Below are 17,422 nucleotides of genomic sequence, written 5' to 3'. Positions count from 1 at the left end.
TTATAATAGTCCTGCTGTATAGGGTGTGGTTATTATACTGATTACACTGTTGACACAGTAGCGATATCAAGTGGATATTCTGTGATAATGGGATAAAGACTCTGTGGACAAAAGCTTGGGGCGGCACACTGTATGGACACTGTGACTGTGTTTTCTTTTCTTTCTTTCTTTTGTCTTCTTTTTTTTCTGTAGTACAGGCTTTAGTATCGGGCTATGTTTACCATTGACTTTAGGTATTTGATTATGCTTTTTAGTCCTCCAGCTTTTTTCACCGCAAGGCGTTGTGAGCTTGTAGATCTGCCTACAATGTTTGCCTCTTTCTTACATAATATTTGACAATTTGGTCAATAGGCTCTATGCACAGCAGCCATATTGGAACGAAATTGGGCCTCTTCTTACTTCCTTCACAGGTGTTACCAATTATACTAATGAGGCTCTGTTCCATTCTGGTCAGGGTGCTGATATTGTGCATGTTGGCTCACTAGAAACACTCCATTTTGGTTCCCAAATGGCCCCTTATGGTGGGTGTGTAACTCTGAGAGTGTACAAATGGAACCAAATGGACCTGTAAGGGTCCATTTGGTTCCATTTGTACACTCTCAGAGTTATGGGGGTCCTTGAATATAATAAGCCAACCACTATGCCACACTAAATGGAACAGGGCCTTAATTAGTATCATTGGTAACACCTGTGAAGGAAGTAAGGAAGGGGCCCAATTCATTCCCAATATGGCTGCTGTGCATAGAGCCTATTTGATATTAAAAAGGTCTTAAAAGTCCTTCAACTGTAACTTTAGAAATGTGCAGAATTCAGGGCTGTCATTTTAGTGTTAGGGTTTTGGTGTTGTCCATTTTTTGAGGGCACAAGGCCAAATGCCAGGGCAGGATAGGGCCATCAATTAAAACAAGATTTTAGTCCATTGAAAGAAGTCATTTATTTAATGAATTACATTAATTTAAAGGGTTAAGGAGGATTTTATATTTAATATGTAGACTAACTGCAGTGAAATAAATACATTGGTTTAAAGATGGGAAGTTAAGAATTCAGAATCTCAACAAAAGACACTGGTGTCTACATATTGCCAAGAAAGCGACAGAGGAGAAAGTGGTCCAGTCAGCTGGGGCATTAAGGCCACTGTGCAGGCCTCAGGGCATTTTCTTTAGGGGCACAAGGCCAAACTGAGGGGTGACGGCCATGGACTTCGTGGCCTCCCTGAAATTCCCGCCCTGGTGCAGATACCCTGTAAACTCTTATACTGTATGTTGTTTTGTTTACTGTTGAGTGAGAAAACAATGTTGCACGTTAAGCTAATCATCTGGGGACCCCTCAAAATAATTTAGGGACCCCCCTGGGGTTCCCGTCCCCCAGTTTGAGGACCAATGGACTACGGCGACTACAAAGAAAGGACATCGCTAGCCTGGTCCCTGCCCTGCTCTCTGCTGCTGCAGCAGTTAGAGCTGGAGGACCTGCTGATCTCAAGGACCCCTGGGTGTAACCGGTCCCCACTTTGAGAACCCCTGCATTAGACCAAGGACCACCATAACCGCCCATACCCTGGGTGGGGTTGGCGAAAGGGCCTAGTTTGCACGTTCTCCCCGCGTCTCCTAGGGTAGTTAATACCCTCACAAAAACATGCAGTAGTCCTGGTCACTATACCGCCTCCACCGGGGCGCCTGAGGGAGGAGAAAGGAACTGGTTGGAATAACGTGTTCCTTCCACACACTACGTCCTACCGGGGAAACTCCCCCCCGTCAGGTGACAAGAAGGTCAGTTGGCTCTCATGCATTGAAGGAGGCATGAGCTCGGCCCTGGACTCCCTAGGCTGGTGGGGGGAGTGTAGCGCCCAGGATCACTTAGAAAATTGGCACCTGGTGAAAAAAAGAGGTTACAAAATGATGGGATAAAAAAATAAAATAAAAAGGACCACCATAACTCTGAGAGTGTACAAATGGAACCAAATGGACCCGTAACGATCCATTTGGTTCCATTTGTACACTCTCAGAGTTACAGCCCCATAAGGGTCCATTTTGGTTATCAGTCATTTTGCTGGGGAACGCCTGGAACCCTCAAGGACCCCACTTTGAGAACCACTGGTCCACTGGTCCAGGGCAAGCTGGACCAGCGCGGGCAGCAGGTGGAGGTGGACTCCGGCGTGGGACAAGACCCGAGCCCCGACGACGAGCTCCCGATGGCGTCGTGAAGGCGCTGCAGGGAGTGGTGCGCCGCCGGCTGCTAGGCAGCGCTGAGCGGCATTGAGGAGCAGGTGTTCAGACTCCAGAGTCAGACTCCAGGCAAAGGCTCGGGTGGAGATCGAGGTTAACCACTTAAACCCCATACGGCTCTATACTAGTGCCTTCTCTGTTTCCTGTTATTGTTGGGAAAGCTTTTGCAGAAAAAAGCAGACGGACAATGTTTTCTTATTTTATTTATTAAATACTTTTGAAAATCCCCAAATGCATTGAACATTTAATAAAAGACAGAAAGTCTAGAGTTGAGTGACGACCTCATTGTCAAGAAAAGATCTTGGCTCGACAGCAAAAATGTGCAGTTCCTCCCATTTCAAATTGTATAATAACAATGTATGATGTGTCCTTTGCTTGAGGGTTTGTGTGGATGTTTATAGTTTCTGTCCAGTGTCCATGTATTGTTTCCCACACAGTTGATCGGGGCCCATTTTTGGATTGCGTACCCATTTGTATGGGTCACAAGTAAATATCCTTAATTTCCTACATTATTAAAATTATTTCAAAATGTTTTCAAAGGGTTAGGGTTAGCAATTTTTTTTCATGAATGAATAAAACATTAACATTTAGCTAACACATTTCATGAATAAAATAAAAAAGAATAGGCCATCTACAAGCTCACAACGTGTTGTGTGAGCTTGTTGATTGGATTATTATTTATTTTTTTAAGTTTAACACATTTGGAAAAAAAAATGTTCTCAAGTAAAAGACATGCCTTTTACTAGTAACAGAGTATTTTTATATTGAAGAAGGCCTACTGCTACTTTCACTTTTCTTTTACAATTGGAATACTTCTTCAACCATTGGATGACTTTAGAGAAGGAAAAAAATAAATGAAACAAAAATAAGAATGTTGGGTGCGAATGTTGAGTTATTATTTAGACACAAGCTCGTCTTCTGTCTTTTTTTTTAACTTTTCATTGGTTCAGTATTTATAAAACCGAGCTTGAGCTTGTATATCTGCTATTTTTGCTGCTTCTGTGTGACACTGTTGTAAACTTTAAAAAGGTTCTGCATGACAGCGACAATATGGAATATGGTTGTGAATAGCTTTACATTGTAACATTTCAATGAGAAGAAAAGCCATAATCAAAAAGACAAACTGTTTGACTATTTTGTTTGACTATTTCAGATAAAAACATCCAGGTTTGACCTATAGACCCGGTCAGAATGTTTGGAAACAAAAGTGTGCCGCAGTATTTCTGAGTAGAATGTCTATGGACGTCTATGAATATTTACACAATATAAAATAAACGGATCAGAACATTAGCTATGTCTAATTTGTCAACCTGTGGATATTTAGAACAAAATAATGTTCTTCCTAAAATAATGTTAATGAAAAATACTGCTCCAATGCCAAACAGTTATCTACCAGGAGATATGTGTGGGGGGTTGTGGTGATTTGGTCTATTAAACACATTTGATACAAACTATAGAACATGGTTTGGGCTCTGTGACACATTTCTCTACGCCTGCTGTTGATTGGTTCACCACATTTGAAGCCTGCTGTTGATTGGTTCACCACTTTCTAAGGCCTGGTGTTAATTGGTGTACCACATTTCAAAGCCTGCTGTTGATTGGTTCACCACATGTCAAAGCGTTTGTCTTTCAGGAAGGGGGTTTTGTCCATGAAGCAGTTGTTGAAGAGTCTGGAAAGACATCAAAGGGTGAAACGTTTTAATTATGTACTGTATGATGTGTGTAGTAAACCATGTTGATGAATGAGTTCTCCAAACTCCTGAGAACAAAGTTATCCTATTATATCTTATTATAGCCTATCTCTGCTGTCGGGCAGTAACCAACTCCAAATTGTTCATTTTTCAGGAAATGAAAAAACAAAATATGATTTTTTCAATGAAATAAAGAAAACCTTATATTTTTAAAACAAAGCAATACTGCCCAGGTTGTCACACTCCACACCACACCACATGTAAACTATGCGTACCGAGCGGAAAACCCCAGAGTCTGCATAGTTTGGCTTTGCACAACGCCGGGTATGGACTAGTTATATTAAGTCTTTGCCTGCCATGGATGCAGCCTGCCAATGACGAGTTTGGACGGGTTTTTGTTTTTAGTGGTTTTCCACCAGATGGCGCTGTTATCTACCCTATGAATAATGCTTTCACTGCCTGATGACGACAGACCCGGAATTGACGTTATTAAAAAAAATAAAAGCTTGTTTTCTTCCAGTTTATTTCCTGTGGGGAAATGGCTATATCTCTGCTATATCTCGGCTCCTCCTCTTGCTTTACTGCAAAAACAAGCCTCATTCAAATGGCCACAGCTGTGCAATGGATTACCCCGAGCAGAGATATTTTTTCCCCCTCTATACTACGACAACCCCGTGCGTGTAATGAGCCGATCTCCGGAGGTCACGGAGAATATTCCATGATTTTTCAAAGCTAGTACAGTAAAATTGTCGTTTCGCTGGCAGCAGTGGCACACTATTACTTAGGCAGTCAAAGAGGTAATAATGCACATTCAAACAAAAGTGGACTCTACTCACCGTGCAGTTCGGATGGATGTATTGATGGAGAGCAGCTGGACTAATCTGTCCGTTGCAGCATCGGTGAGCTGATTGTGACTCAGACTACACCAACACAAGGAAGAGAAAGGACAAAGGAATACATTAGCACCCATGGTGGACAAAGTACTCCATGGCAGTACTTGATTCAAAGTTTAGATACTCCTGGTCAAATATTACCCAACCCGAGTTGCAAGTGCTGTCCTATTTGCTTTTACAATTACTTAAGTATTCAAAAGTACATGCTTTTTAAAATACTTTAATATTAAAAGGTATAAATTACAAAGTAGCCTACATGTTCTGTTTAATATTGATTAATTGAAAATGTTATCAAATATTTTGCAAGTGATCTTTGTGATGTGATGTGTTGTGAGCTTGTACATCTGCTATTATATGTCATAGAACATAAGTGATTAATTCATAATGTACTTTAGAAAAGTATATTTATCTTTGAAATTTAGCGGAGGGAAAGTCATAATTACACCAAAATGTAAGTAATCAAGTAAAGTACAGACACCTTACTCAAGCACAGTACTGAGTAGATGTACATTCTATCTATCTATCTATCTATCTATCTATCTATCTATCTATCTATCTACCCATGCACACCAGTCCATTCTATAACACTACTCACTCCAGGACTTGTGCTTTGTGCAGGTGGGGGAACAGAGTGTCCAGTAGCTGGTCAGTGAGTTGACAGTGGCTGAGGTCCAGTTCTGTCAGTCCCTCAGAGTGTTCCAGAACCAGGGCCAGACGTCTACAGGCCATCTCGTCCAGTCTGGTCTCACTGAGGTCCAGCTCTCCACCCAGGGCTCCAGCCAGGGAACCTGCTCGCATCACTGTGTTCCTTTCACTGCCCTCGGACACCAGCGATAGGAGCTGGAGAAGGATGGATTTGCTGCATCTGGAAGAAGAAATACATAACGATGAGAACAACATTGCGATTAAGACCTGTAGCCGATTGTACAAATGTCTTCTAAATCCCGACGTATATTGCTATATCAGTGGTTCTCAAACTTTTTCATAATTGCCAACATTATATGTATTTGGCCACGGACCCCTAGATTTGAGTTTAAAAGAATCATTTAAAAAAAAAAAGATGATCTACAAGCTCATAGTGTGGCACTCGGTGCCGCACTATGAGCTTGTAGATCTGCTATTTTTGAATAGCCAAAGTGTAAAATAATGTTTTTTTTAGCTCAAATCTAAAAATGACACAGATGCGTTCCCGGTCTTAATGGGTTAACGAGGCTGTAAACCAGCTTCTTCTAAACCTTGAAACTATTTTGCGAACAATTGAGGGCAAGTCAACACATAGTAAGACCAGTGATGAAAAAGCAACAGCAGCGAGCAAAGTGGTGTCCTTCTTCCAGTGGTCGAAAAAGTACTCAAATTTTTTACTTAAGTAAAGGTATCAATACTGCAATGTAGAAGTACTCTGTTACAAGTAAAAGTCTAAATTAAAAATTTACTTGAAGACGGGGTGCCGTGATTTTCAGTGATCCCCCCCCCCCAAACATAATCATCAGGTATTATGGTTATACTAGGTCCTCCTAGATTTTTTTGTGTAAGAAGGGTTAAAAAATGTACAGAAATTGTTAAAATTATGTTTTTATGTGGACACGCCTCCAGTTCATTATACCTGGTTCTCACCTTAGCACCTCCTCCACCACCTTAGCACCACCCACCTGTCCTAGTCCCTCCTCCTCCTCATGCCCACACCTGTTGTGTTATGATAATGAAGGGGGGGGGGGTATAATTTTACTGTGTCATTAAAGTGCTGTTTTTCTATTTGCACGTTTGACCCTCAAGGTTTCAGAAGAAACTCAAAATAGTCAGAGAAGACATAAAAGTACAGTACTTGAGTAAATGTACTGAAGTTGCTTTACACCGCATGCCTTCTCACCTCAGATGGACTCTGTCGAGGACAGGGAACAACTGGTCCAGCCCACTGTCCTCTACCTCACAGTCTGATAGGATGAGCTGTGTGTCCTGACTGCTGCTGTGTCCCAGGACGGTAGAGATGGCTCTGCAGTGTGTGGCAGTCAGAGGCAGGGCCTCCGCCTGCTCCAGTGGTGGAAAAAGTACTCAAATGTTTTACTCAAAGGAGTCGTTCACCCCAAAAAGTACTTATTTTATTTCAATTACACACCCCACGAAGCCTTGAATTGATGGAGATTTTTTTTTGATTGTTTCGCATTCCTGAGCCAATCATTTGATGACAGCGTGGATGGTCAGTAGGACATTATTGGCTCAGTGACATAAACAAAAAAATCTCCATGAAATCGAGGCTTCATGGGATGTTTAATTAATCACCTTTTTACTTAAAGGTGAACTACTCCTTTAAGTAAAAGTATCAATACCTCAATGAAGAAATACACTACAAGTGAAAGTCCGGTATTTTCAAAGAGCCAAAGTACATATAGGGGCTGAAGTGGTTAATATATGTTTTGTAATAATTATCAAAATCTACAGTAAGTAACTAGTAGGCTAACTAAAGTTTTCAAATCATCGTAGTGGAGTAAAAGTAGAATATTTGCCTCTGAGATGTAGTGGAGTAGAAGTAAAAGCATTGAAAATTGGAAATGCTCCACTGAAGTAAAAGCGCCTCGACATTGTACTTAAGTACAGTACTTGAGTAAATGTACTTAGTTACTTGTCACCACTGACCTGCTCTGACAGGTCCACATAGGAGGAGCAGGACATATCCAGTCTGTACTGTAGAGCTCTGAGCAGAGCTGCTGCTGCCCCCTGCTGTGTCTGACAGGTAGTGCAGCAGTGGAGGAACCTCAGCAGCACACTCCTGTCCACACTGGTGTGAAGTACAACACAACACATTGAATCTTCACTTCAATCATCGACTATTAACAACATTATCTTATGTCGTCGGGCAGAAACCAACTATGTCCAAAATATGAAATATTTTATAAAAATAGGGAAAAAAAAAAACAACACTGCCTCATCAAAGTTGGTTTAACCCATTAAGACCTGGAACACATCTGTGTCATTTTAGATTTCTTAGGCTATTAAAAAATAGCAGATCTACAAGTTCATAGCGCAGCACCGTGCTATGAGCTTGTAGATCTGCTATTTTTGAAAAATCGTGAATTAATGTGCACATTTTTTGTTTTTTTTAAGCGACATTTGTAACTCAAATCTCAAAATGGACCCGTAAGGGTCCATTTGGGGTCGTGGAAACCACTGTGCTAGACTAAATGGAACAGAGCCTTCATTAGTATCATTGGTAACACCTGTGAAGGAAGTGATAATATGGCTGCTGTGAATAGAGCCTATTGCACTGATTTATTAAATTAAATAAAAATGTACTAAAACAGATGTAGGAGGTTTGCTCCCGACAGCGATGATATGCAAATAAATAGCCATGCAAAGCAACTAGACGCCTTGAATCACCCGTTTAGGATCATCTTTATTTTCACACTGTTTATTCTCAATAATTGGTAACATCCAACTTGCCTGAGACGAGAGACTCTGTCCAGAGAGTACAGGATGTTCTCAATTGCCTCTGGTGGTATGGAGGTCCACAACAGGCTGAGTTCTGTCACTTTGTCACAGTATTTGAGGGTAAAGAGCAGAGCTTCACAGTCCACTGTGTCCAGCTGTCTGTTGTTCAGGTTGATCGCATATTCTAATGACCTCAATAAACTTGGCACCCAGTCACTGGAATGACATGTATACGTCTCTCTGATGGCACACAATGAAAAGCTGGGAGTGGGTCTGAAAACAACATGGGTTATTGTTAGTAGAATGCTGAAATACAATTACAGTAACACTCTGACTGTGCAAGATATGCTTGATATCATTATTATTATTGTTAAACATTAGAGCCTACAGTACATTTGTAACAGTGGTTTTCTAACATTTTCATGTCAAGGACCCGCAAATTAATACTATATTGTCTGCAGACCCTCATCTGAAAATATTTTGTGGCGGCCAGGGACTAAGAATGGAGCTCGTCATTTTGTATTGATAATGATGAGCACCTTATCGATCCTGCCTATTGATGCGGGCTTTTTTGTGACGACAAATTCTGGACAGAACCGGTATTTTTTTTATTGGCCACTGACTGTGAGTTTGTGGCTGACCACCATCTAAAATTAAATGACAAAAGTTAAAAATATTTTTGCCTATCATTAAAACAACCATTCATTAATGTGCAATACGTGTTAAATGGCTTTATATTATGAATAGTACTGTAATAATTACTATAAAATCTCCATGTCTCTTCAGCTGAAAAGAAAATGACTATTTTTCTTGTTTTAACCCAAAAATATCACTTCACCAGGACCTTTAAATACAGTACTTTTCTAACAGACAGAAGGCAAGTGATCATTTACTTTTGGAAAATAATATTAAAGAAACTGTTTAATGTGTGTACCGTCACTTTAAAAGCGTAATTTATACTTCATCGTGCGACGGCGTCACACACCAAACATAGCCGATCTACAAGCTCACACTGCGTTTGATCGCACCACGTTGAGAGTTTGTAGATCTGCCATTTTCGGCAACAATGGACTGAGAAGACGTCGCACATTGAATATGTCACGCTAGGCGACACCAGTCACTCGCAGGGAGATTTTAGAGTTTCCCAAACAGATTATTATCACTTGGATTATTAATATTGTCAACGGAGACCTGCTACCATGATGGGCTGCATGCCTTGGGTAGAAGAGGACGAGTGAACATTTTTAGCGTTTCACTCTTAGCGATATTGTTCCACCGCACACATAAACACAACAACGACGCAACCACCCGGCCTCCTTAAAAAGGTGATGTATCCAATAGTGAGCCAATGAAATTCATTGTCCTTGTTTCCCTGGGCAGCGCTGGTTGGCAGTTATTAATACACTTTTTAGACCGGCATGTTTGTGTCAGCGTGGGTGATTAGACTTATTTCTTGATCACCTCTTGTCTTTATCGTTTGGACATGACGTCGTGGGCCGCTATACCCGATAACAGGCTCGACAAGCCCAAAGCTTATTGATACCCGGGTCTCAATAAATTCACGACCGGGTTTGTAATGGGCTCGGGTTTCGAGCTCCATCCCTAGCAGGGACCACCATACAAGATTTATGTTTAAAAAATATATCAATTTTTATTTCTGATCTGCTAGAGATACCTGATGAAGATCATTTAGACCGAAACGTTGTAGCCTACTACTAAGCTTTTTCCATGTTGCCTGCTCCTACGCATCTGTCCTAGTAGGTGTGCAAAAGGACCTTTCTCTACAAAGATCTGCTGTTTTCACAGAGCTTGTGTATATAGGGGTTAAAGTGGTTAAACTGATTCTGCTGCTGGATTAACCAATTTTACTGGGAGCCCCCTGGAACCCCAGGGGGTCCCCGGACCCCACTTTGAGAACCATTGATTTAGAAACAAAACACATTTCAATTGAGTGATTTAACTGACCGTTTAAATACAACTCTGTCCAGAAAGGGTACAAGGGATGTGACGCTTCTCTCTGGGATCCGGTTCTTCTTCAGGTCCAGAGTGATCCCACCAACCTTCTCCAAGAAAGACTTTGTCAAGTCCTCATCCTGAGCTGTAAACACAACACCAGCCAGCTCCTGCTGAACCTCTGGACGCAGTCTAATGGAATTACGGATCAGAGTATGAAGACCAAGTTATGAACGTGTTTAGAATGAAGGTTGTTTAACCCATTAAGACCTGAGGCCGATTCTAAAAATGTTTTCTGAAAAACGTATGTTGCTATATCAGTGGTGCTCAAAAGTTTTCATGTCAAGGACTGTGCTATATATATATATAGTATATAGCTAAAATTTAAAATGACACAGATGCTTTCCCGATTGTAATGGGTTGAGGTTTTTTATCACTGACGAAAAAACTGACTTACTTGATTGCCAGTTGATCATGGTGACTCAACAGTGGAAGGAGGAGGTTTGAATGGATGTTGGACTTGGTCATGTCCAAACATCTGACTGACCAGTGTCTCAGCAGGAATGCCACCTTACTCACAACCCTGGACAATAGTCTCTCGGACATTTTTTTTGTGGTCTTTAGAGAAAGCTCTTCGATAGCCACTGGACGGGGCAAATGTCCAGTTCTTAGCGATTGAAAAAGTTGCAATACCATGCTTGCGGACAGTCTGAAAATGAAGGGAGAAGAAAGACAAGCTTTTAATTATGAGCATTCCTACTCCTAATATAATGATTCAGAGATAACATTTTGATTTTAGGAAAGCCACGATCTTAACATAATTTAAAAGACATAACCTACCGTAGACTTTTTATTTGTATTACATGTCTAAAAAGAAGCGAGACTCCTTCGAGATAGATCTTTCTGGGTGTGAGGACCAAATCCACACTAGAGCCACAGAGGTCCAGAACTTCCCCCACAGACTTGCAGGTGTTTGGCCGTAACTGTCCTCTCAGCACCAGGGTGAAATCAAGGAGACGGAGGAGAGAGACCAGCTGTTCGACCTCCTCTGTGGAACTAACAGCGATGGTTTCACATGTGTGCTGGAAGAAAACTGGATCACATCTGAAACATGTATGAGTTATGGAAGAAAATATCAGATCAGCAATATTGTAACAGGAACATAATTGAGACAGCACTGCATGGCTTTACTTCATGTATTTAGTTCCAACACTATTATGAAGAATAACCTACAATAATAACACCCTTTCTAGTATTATAATAATAATAATAGTATAAGCTATGAAAACAGTATAATTTAGATTTAGGGACAAATACTCACTCATACATATATAGGTGCAGTAATCCTACCTCATTATCTTTAGAAAAGGTGGACAGCTTTTTATATGTAGACAAATGGTATGGTAAAATATTAACCTGAGTTTTGAGATGTAGGGTAGACACTGAAGGAAACTCTTCACTTCATTCTCTTCATCTGACCAGCCTCTCAGTTCTACTGGTTTCTTCTCTGGTTGGAGTTTCAGCACCTCTTGGAGCAGGGAGACCTTTCTCTCTGAGAGGTCTATGAACCAGACTGCAGGAACTGACTGGTAAACTGGTTGTAATGCTGGAAGGACTATCCTGCGTGTTTCCGTCTCGTAGTTCTTCACATAGGAGAATAGGTCCAGTAGTACATCACATTGATTGGAGTTGTCCTCCCAGTCATTATACCAGTCAGTGAAGGGGAACGTTTCATAATTACACACAGAATAGAACAATTCCAGAATATTTTCACCCGTTTCTTTTTCCCATTTTGCTGCATTACAGATGAGCTTCCCTAGGAACTTGGATTGTTTTGACATCTCTGACCTTTGGTCATTGAACCTGAAACTGATCAAAGGAAAACCAAGATTAAATACCGGCCTGTGTGTGTGTGTGTGTGTGTGTGTGTGTGTGTGTGTGTGTGTGTGTGTGTGTGTGTGTGTGTGTGTCCAATGTCCATGTCTTTAAGTGGGGCATGTGTTGCACTGTGACTCCTGTTTGTGCTTAATTAGTTGAATTGGTTGCAATCAGCTGCAGCTGTTTATCTGGTGCTCAGACGGACGGACGGACGGACACGCACGCACGCACGCACGCGCGCGCACACGCTTACACACACACTTAGAAGTGGTTGGCACCGCTTAAAAATATGTTTCACACATTTCAGGCATATCCGTGGTAATAAAGGAGAATAGTAATAAAATAAAATTAAGAATAGTAAATAGTATTTTTTTTGTTGTCAAAAGTCCCTAAAAGTCCAATGTTAATTACTGCAGCTGGACTTTGAACATTTTCAAAAATAAGGAAAATAGCTGATCTACAGGCTCACAACATGCTCACAATGATATTGTGAGCTGGACGATTGGCTATTTTCAACCCCTTGACAACATCTTACGACAAAATATGACTTATAGGGCTTAAGTTGTTAAGAAAGGATACTATCTCTTTGTGCTATAATTCTTTATAATAGAATACAACATTATATGTGCCTCTTGTAAATTCAGTGCACCCAAAGTGAAACATCTGACAATCAGTTCAATAGTAATGCATCTGCATTAATAACTTTATTATCTTTAGAATAATCTGATGGCTTGTAGATGTAGACTAAAGAAAACACACTAACCTGAGTTGTGAGATGTAGGGTAGACACTGAAGGAAGATCCTCACTTCACTCTCTTCATATGACCAGCCTGTCAGCTCTACTGGTGTCTTCTCTGGTTGGAGTTTCAGCACCTCTTGTAGCAGAGAGATCTTTCTCTCTGAGAGGTCTATGAACCAGACTGCAGGAACTGACTGGTAAACTGGTTGTAATGCTGGAAGAACACTTCTGCCTGTTTGAGTTTCATACATCTTCATATAGGAGTATAGGTCCAGTAGTAGATCACATTGATACTTCATGTGATCCAAAACATCATTGTCATCATACCAGTCAATAAAGGGGAATGTTTTGTAATTACACACAGAAGGTAACAATTCTAGAAACTTCTCTCCCGTTTCTTCTTCCCGTTCTGCTGCTTCACAGATGAGCTCCCCAAGGAACTTGGATTGTTTTGACAGTTCTGACCTTTGATGAGTGAACCTGCAACAGTTCAAATGAAAATCAGCATAAAATATTGATCTCTTATCATAAATGGAACCCTTACAATTATGGACACTATCCATCAGATTTTAGGTGAAAGAGTCAATGGACAATGAAGGAATTACAAAATGTATATTCCCCCTATTTCCCCCCCAATTTTGTTGTATGCCCCCCAAAATAAGAAGCTCCCCACACCCATTTGTGTGTTGTCATTGCTATTGTATCCTACTGACTCAACTGCCAGTGAGGAGCCCCCACCCGGAAGACGTAGAGCCTCCGTCCTACTCTTCCTGCCCAAAACTCCCTGCTGACAGGTGCCGACCCAGCCCGTAGGAGTATGTGCAGTGACAAATACCACCCTACCCGCCCGGCTTCCCTCCCCAAACATGGGCTAATTGTGTTCGTAGACACTCGTATAGACAAAGTTGGATGCACCACGGTGCATCCTGGTACAGTTTGGTGATGCACCGTGGTGGATTCCAACCCCCAGCCTACACGGTGGTGGGCAGGCACTACCATGCACTGTTCCACCTCAGCGCCTAAAAATGCATATTACGTAATATGTCTTAATACTTACACTCTGTACTCTCTGTGGACTAGTGCACTCTACTGTTCTGAGGCGTTAACACACAACTCAACAGTCATTTATCTTTACACATATAATATCATATGGAGATCACATTGGTAACATATGTGATTCAGGTATTCTCTGACTGTATTCTCACTTATTATTGGTTGTATAATGCATAGCATAATGTATACTTTCTCTTGTTCTCTCTGCACCTTGCTTCTATCCTGGATACAATTCACAGCTCTTTGTATTAACCACTTTCAACCTAGCATCCTTATTTTGAGCTGTGGGAGCAGCTCCATAGTTCCTATGGTGATATGCTCTTTGTCTGCCATTTCTGCCATGGTTGCAGAGCCGGTGAATAGTTTGGAAATGGATTGGCTAGGATTTAAGAGTGCGTCCACCTCCTGCGACTGAGCAGTTCAGAGTTTGGGATGCTACCTGCGTCAATGAGGAGTCCAGCCTCCCCATCAGCAAGGCGCTGGGTGTGACTGGGTCTAGAACAGCAACATCAGAGGGTCTTGAATTGAGGATGACTTTGACCTCAATCATGACGGTCAATAACACTACCTCTGGTACAGTTTGGCTTCTTAACGTAGTTCGGAGCAATGTCGGTAGCACTTGCTATGCATCCCATGTGTATAACGCATTATAAACATACTTATAAAGCATTATAATCTGCTCATAACCCTGTATAATCATATGTATAAGAGCTCATAAATAATCATAATGCTTTATAACCATAACCATAACACATTATAAAGCTTGTTATAATGACTTATACGTTCAAGTATAAATGCATTGTATTATGCTTATAACACGTGATGATTACTATTCATAACAACGTATAATGCAGTCATAACACACTATACAGCATGTTATAATGACTTATAATGTCAAGTATTATAATACTTAATAATTGCTACCCACTTGGTAACACTTGCTATGCAACCCAAAATGTATTCTCATAGTTATAATCCATTATAATCAATCCTTTATTAGCACTGCTATAATGCATTATAAGCACAGTTATAATGCATTATAAGTGATAATAAGGTATTATAACAGTGATTAAAATGCGTTATAACAGTGAGTATAAGGCATTTTATACTTTATTATACAGCATTATTAAATGATCATAAAGTAACAAATAGCCACTTATAATAACTTATGATGATAGTGTAATGCATTATAACAGTAATTATAATGCATTATAACAGTGATTTAAAGGCGATAAAAATGCAATAATAACACCTTATAAAATGATCATAATGTCACAAATGTTCACTTTATAATAACTTCACATATAATCACAGTATAACACCTCATAAGTGATAATAAGGCATTATAAACGTGATAATAAAGCCTTATAAAATGATCATAAATTAACAAATGATCACTTATAATAATTATAACCATAGTATAATGCATTATAAGGGTTATGACACATTATAACAGTGATAATAAAGCATTATCAATTGATTATAATGGATTATAACTATGAGAATTAATTTTGGATGCATAGCAACTGTTATCAATTTGGCAGCAATTATGAAGTATTATAACACTTGATACTTATAAGTCATTATAAAAGGCCTTATAATGTGTTTAAGGTTATTGTTATATAGCATTAGGAGTATTTATGAGCTCATAAATCTGATTATACAGGGTTATGAGCCGATTATAATGCCAGTAAGTACAGTATGTTCATGATGCGTTATACACATAGGATGCATAGCAAGTGCTACCGAAATGGCTTTACGGATTGCACTTCTCTTTCCCAGGCTCCATGTGGAGCTATTGCGGGATTGAAGTGGAAATGTATTTTTCTATAGCTATGCAGGCTTTGAGATCAGGTCTCAGGGCGTTAAAGACTAAATGTACCTCAGCGATTGTTCCTTTGCACTGTGTACCTTGATCTGAGAAGAGGTCATAAGGCTTACCCCTACGAGCGATAAGCATTATCGGAGTGGCAAACTCTGTCAATGTCACTCCTCTGCCTGTCACCTATTGGGTAGTACCAAGTTACGTAAGTCTTCCCTTCTGGGAAGTATTTCCCAATAAGGTGTCCGATCTTTTGTCACACTTTGTATTACAATTGCATTAATCATACCTCATTATCATTAGGACGTGTGTGTGTGTGTGTGTGTGTGTGTGTGTGTGTGTGTGTGTGTGTGTGTGTGTGTGTGTGTGTGTGTGTGTGTGTGTGTGCGCGTGTGCGCGTGCGTGCGTGCGTGCGTGCGTGCGTGCGTGCGTGTGTGTGTGTGTGTTTTATACAGACAAATATTCAACAAAAGACATTAACCTGAGTTGTGAGATGTAGGGTAGACACTGAAGGAAACTCTTCACTTCATTCTCTTCATCTGACCAGCCTCTCAGCTCTACTGGTTTCTTCTCTGGTTGGAGTTTCAGCACCTCTAGGAGGAGGGAGACCTTTCTCTCTGAGAGGTCTATGGACCAGACTGTAGGAGCTGACTGGTAAACTGGTTGTAAAGCTGGAAGAACACTCTCGTGTGTTTGTGTCTCATAGTCTTTGACATGGGAGTACAGGTCTAGGAGGAAGTCCCATTTGTAATATCCAGACAGTAAAAACACTTCCTCTATTTTTTTTATGTTTAACCTGTCATGGAGAGCTGCTTGCACACATAGATCCATCAGAAATCTGTGTCCAGTTTGTTTCTCAGAATTAAACCTGAAGATTATGGAGAAAACAAATATGATGAATCAACATTAAAAACATGATCTATGACCCTAAAACATTCTGGGTCTTCCACCTGGCACGGGTGCCGCACTAGGCGTTGGTACAGTAGCAATTATCATCGCTAATTTGCAACCTGTATACAAGACACTTGAATTATACCCTGAGAGCTGTGTTGGAGTGTATAAATAGACATAGTTTTGCTGTAAGTTAATACCGAACCCTTACTTTCTTCAATTCATCAATATGCTCTTTGTTTGTTGTTTTGTTTTTTCACATGAAAGAACAAGACAAACTGGGATGAGAAATTGATGGACAAATTAAAAGTTTGGGGTAGAAGTATTATTATAATTTAACTCATATTAATAGTATTTCTTGTTAGCATAACTATTTTCATATAACCTTGTGAGTTACAGTCAAGTTTAAATGTGGTAACTTATTCAATATACAACATAATCAGTCACCTGAGACTTGAGATGTAGGGTAGACACTGAAGGAAGATCTTGACCTCATTCTCTTCATCAGACCAGCCTCTCAGCTCCACTGGTCCCCTCTGCTGTCGGAATGTCAGCACCTCTAGGAGGAGGGAGACCTTTCTCTCTGAGAGGTCTATGGACCAGACTTCAGGAGCTGACTGGTAAACTGGTTGTAAAGCTGGAAGAACACTCTTGTGTGTTTGAGTCTCATAGTCTTTGACATGGGAGTACAGGTCTAGTAGGAAGTCACATCTGTAATATCCAGACAGTGAAAACACTTCCTCTATTGTTTTTGTGTTTAACTTCTCATGGAGAGCTGCTTGCACACACAGATTCATCAGACATCTATGTCCTGTTTCATTTCGAGAAGTAAACCTGTGGAGTATGAACAATATGCT

The 17,422-nt window shown here is 40.5% G+C and overlaps 2 protein-coding genes across 2 annotated transcripts in view; both read right to left on the bottom strand.

The window, feature by feature from the left end:
• Nucleotides 1-2,335, bottom strand: part of LOC311053295 (protein NLRC3-like) — a gene marked incomplete at both ends in the record, with an annotated part of 32,350 nt that extends 30,015 nt beyond the window's left edge. The window contains one exon of the mRNA XM_084068756.1: nucleotides 2,080-2,335. Coding sequence (XP_083924882.1) covers nucleotides 2,080-2,335 — 256 coding nt within the window. The remainder of the gene's footprint in view (nucleotides 1-2,079) is intronic.
• Nucleotides 2,336-3,644: 1,309 nt separating this feature from the next.
• LOC311053294 (uncharacterized protein) lies at nucleotides 3,645-17,102 on the bottom strand. The gene is made up of 13 exons (XM_084068755.1): nucleotides 17,013-17,102; nucleotides 16,156-16,542; nucleotides 12,824-13,279; nucleotides 11,599-12,051; nucleotides 11,023-11,286; nucleotides 10,640-10,891; nucleotides 10,195-10,374; nucleotides 8,242-8,502; nucleotides 7,438-7,579; nucleotides 6,674-6,831; nucleotides 5,402-5,671; nucleotides 4,750-4,833; nucleotides 3,645-3,892 (listed from the first exon to the last, which is right to left on the bottom strand). The coding sequence occupies exons 2-13, from the start codon at nucleotides 16,503-16,505 to the stop codon at nucleotides 3,826-3,828; spliced, it is 2,937 nt and encodes a 978-aa protein (XP_083924881.1). The 5' UTR covers nucleotides 16,506-16,542; nucleotides 17,013-17,102; the 3' UTR covers nucleotides 3,645-3,825.
• Nucleotides 17,103-17,422: the final 320 nt, after the last annotated feature.

The sequence above is a fragment of the Gymnoscopelus microlampas genome, assembly GCF_963454915.1.
Source record: "Gymnoscopelus microlampas genome assembly, chromosome: 10".
Lineage (NCBI taxonomy): Eukaryota > Metazoa > Chordata > Actinopteri > Myctophiformes > Myctophidae > Gymnoscopelus > Gymnoscopelus microlampas.
The sequence above is the reverse complement of the archived record's forward strand: the minus strand, read 5'-3'. Positions and strand labels throughout refer to the sequence as shown.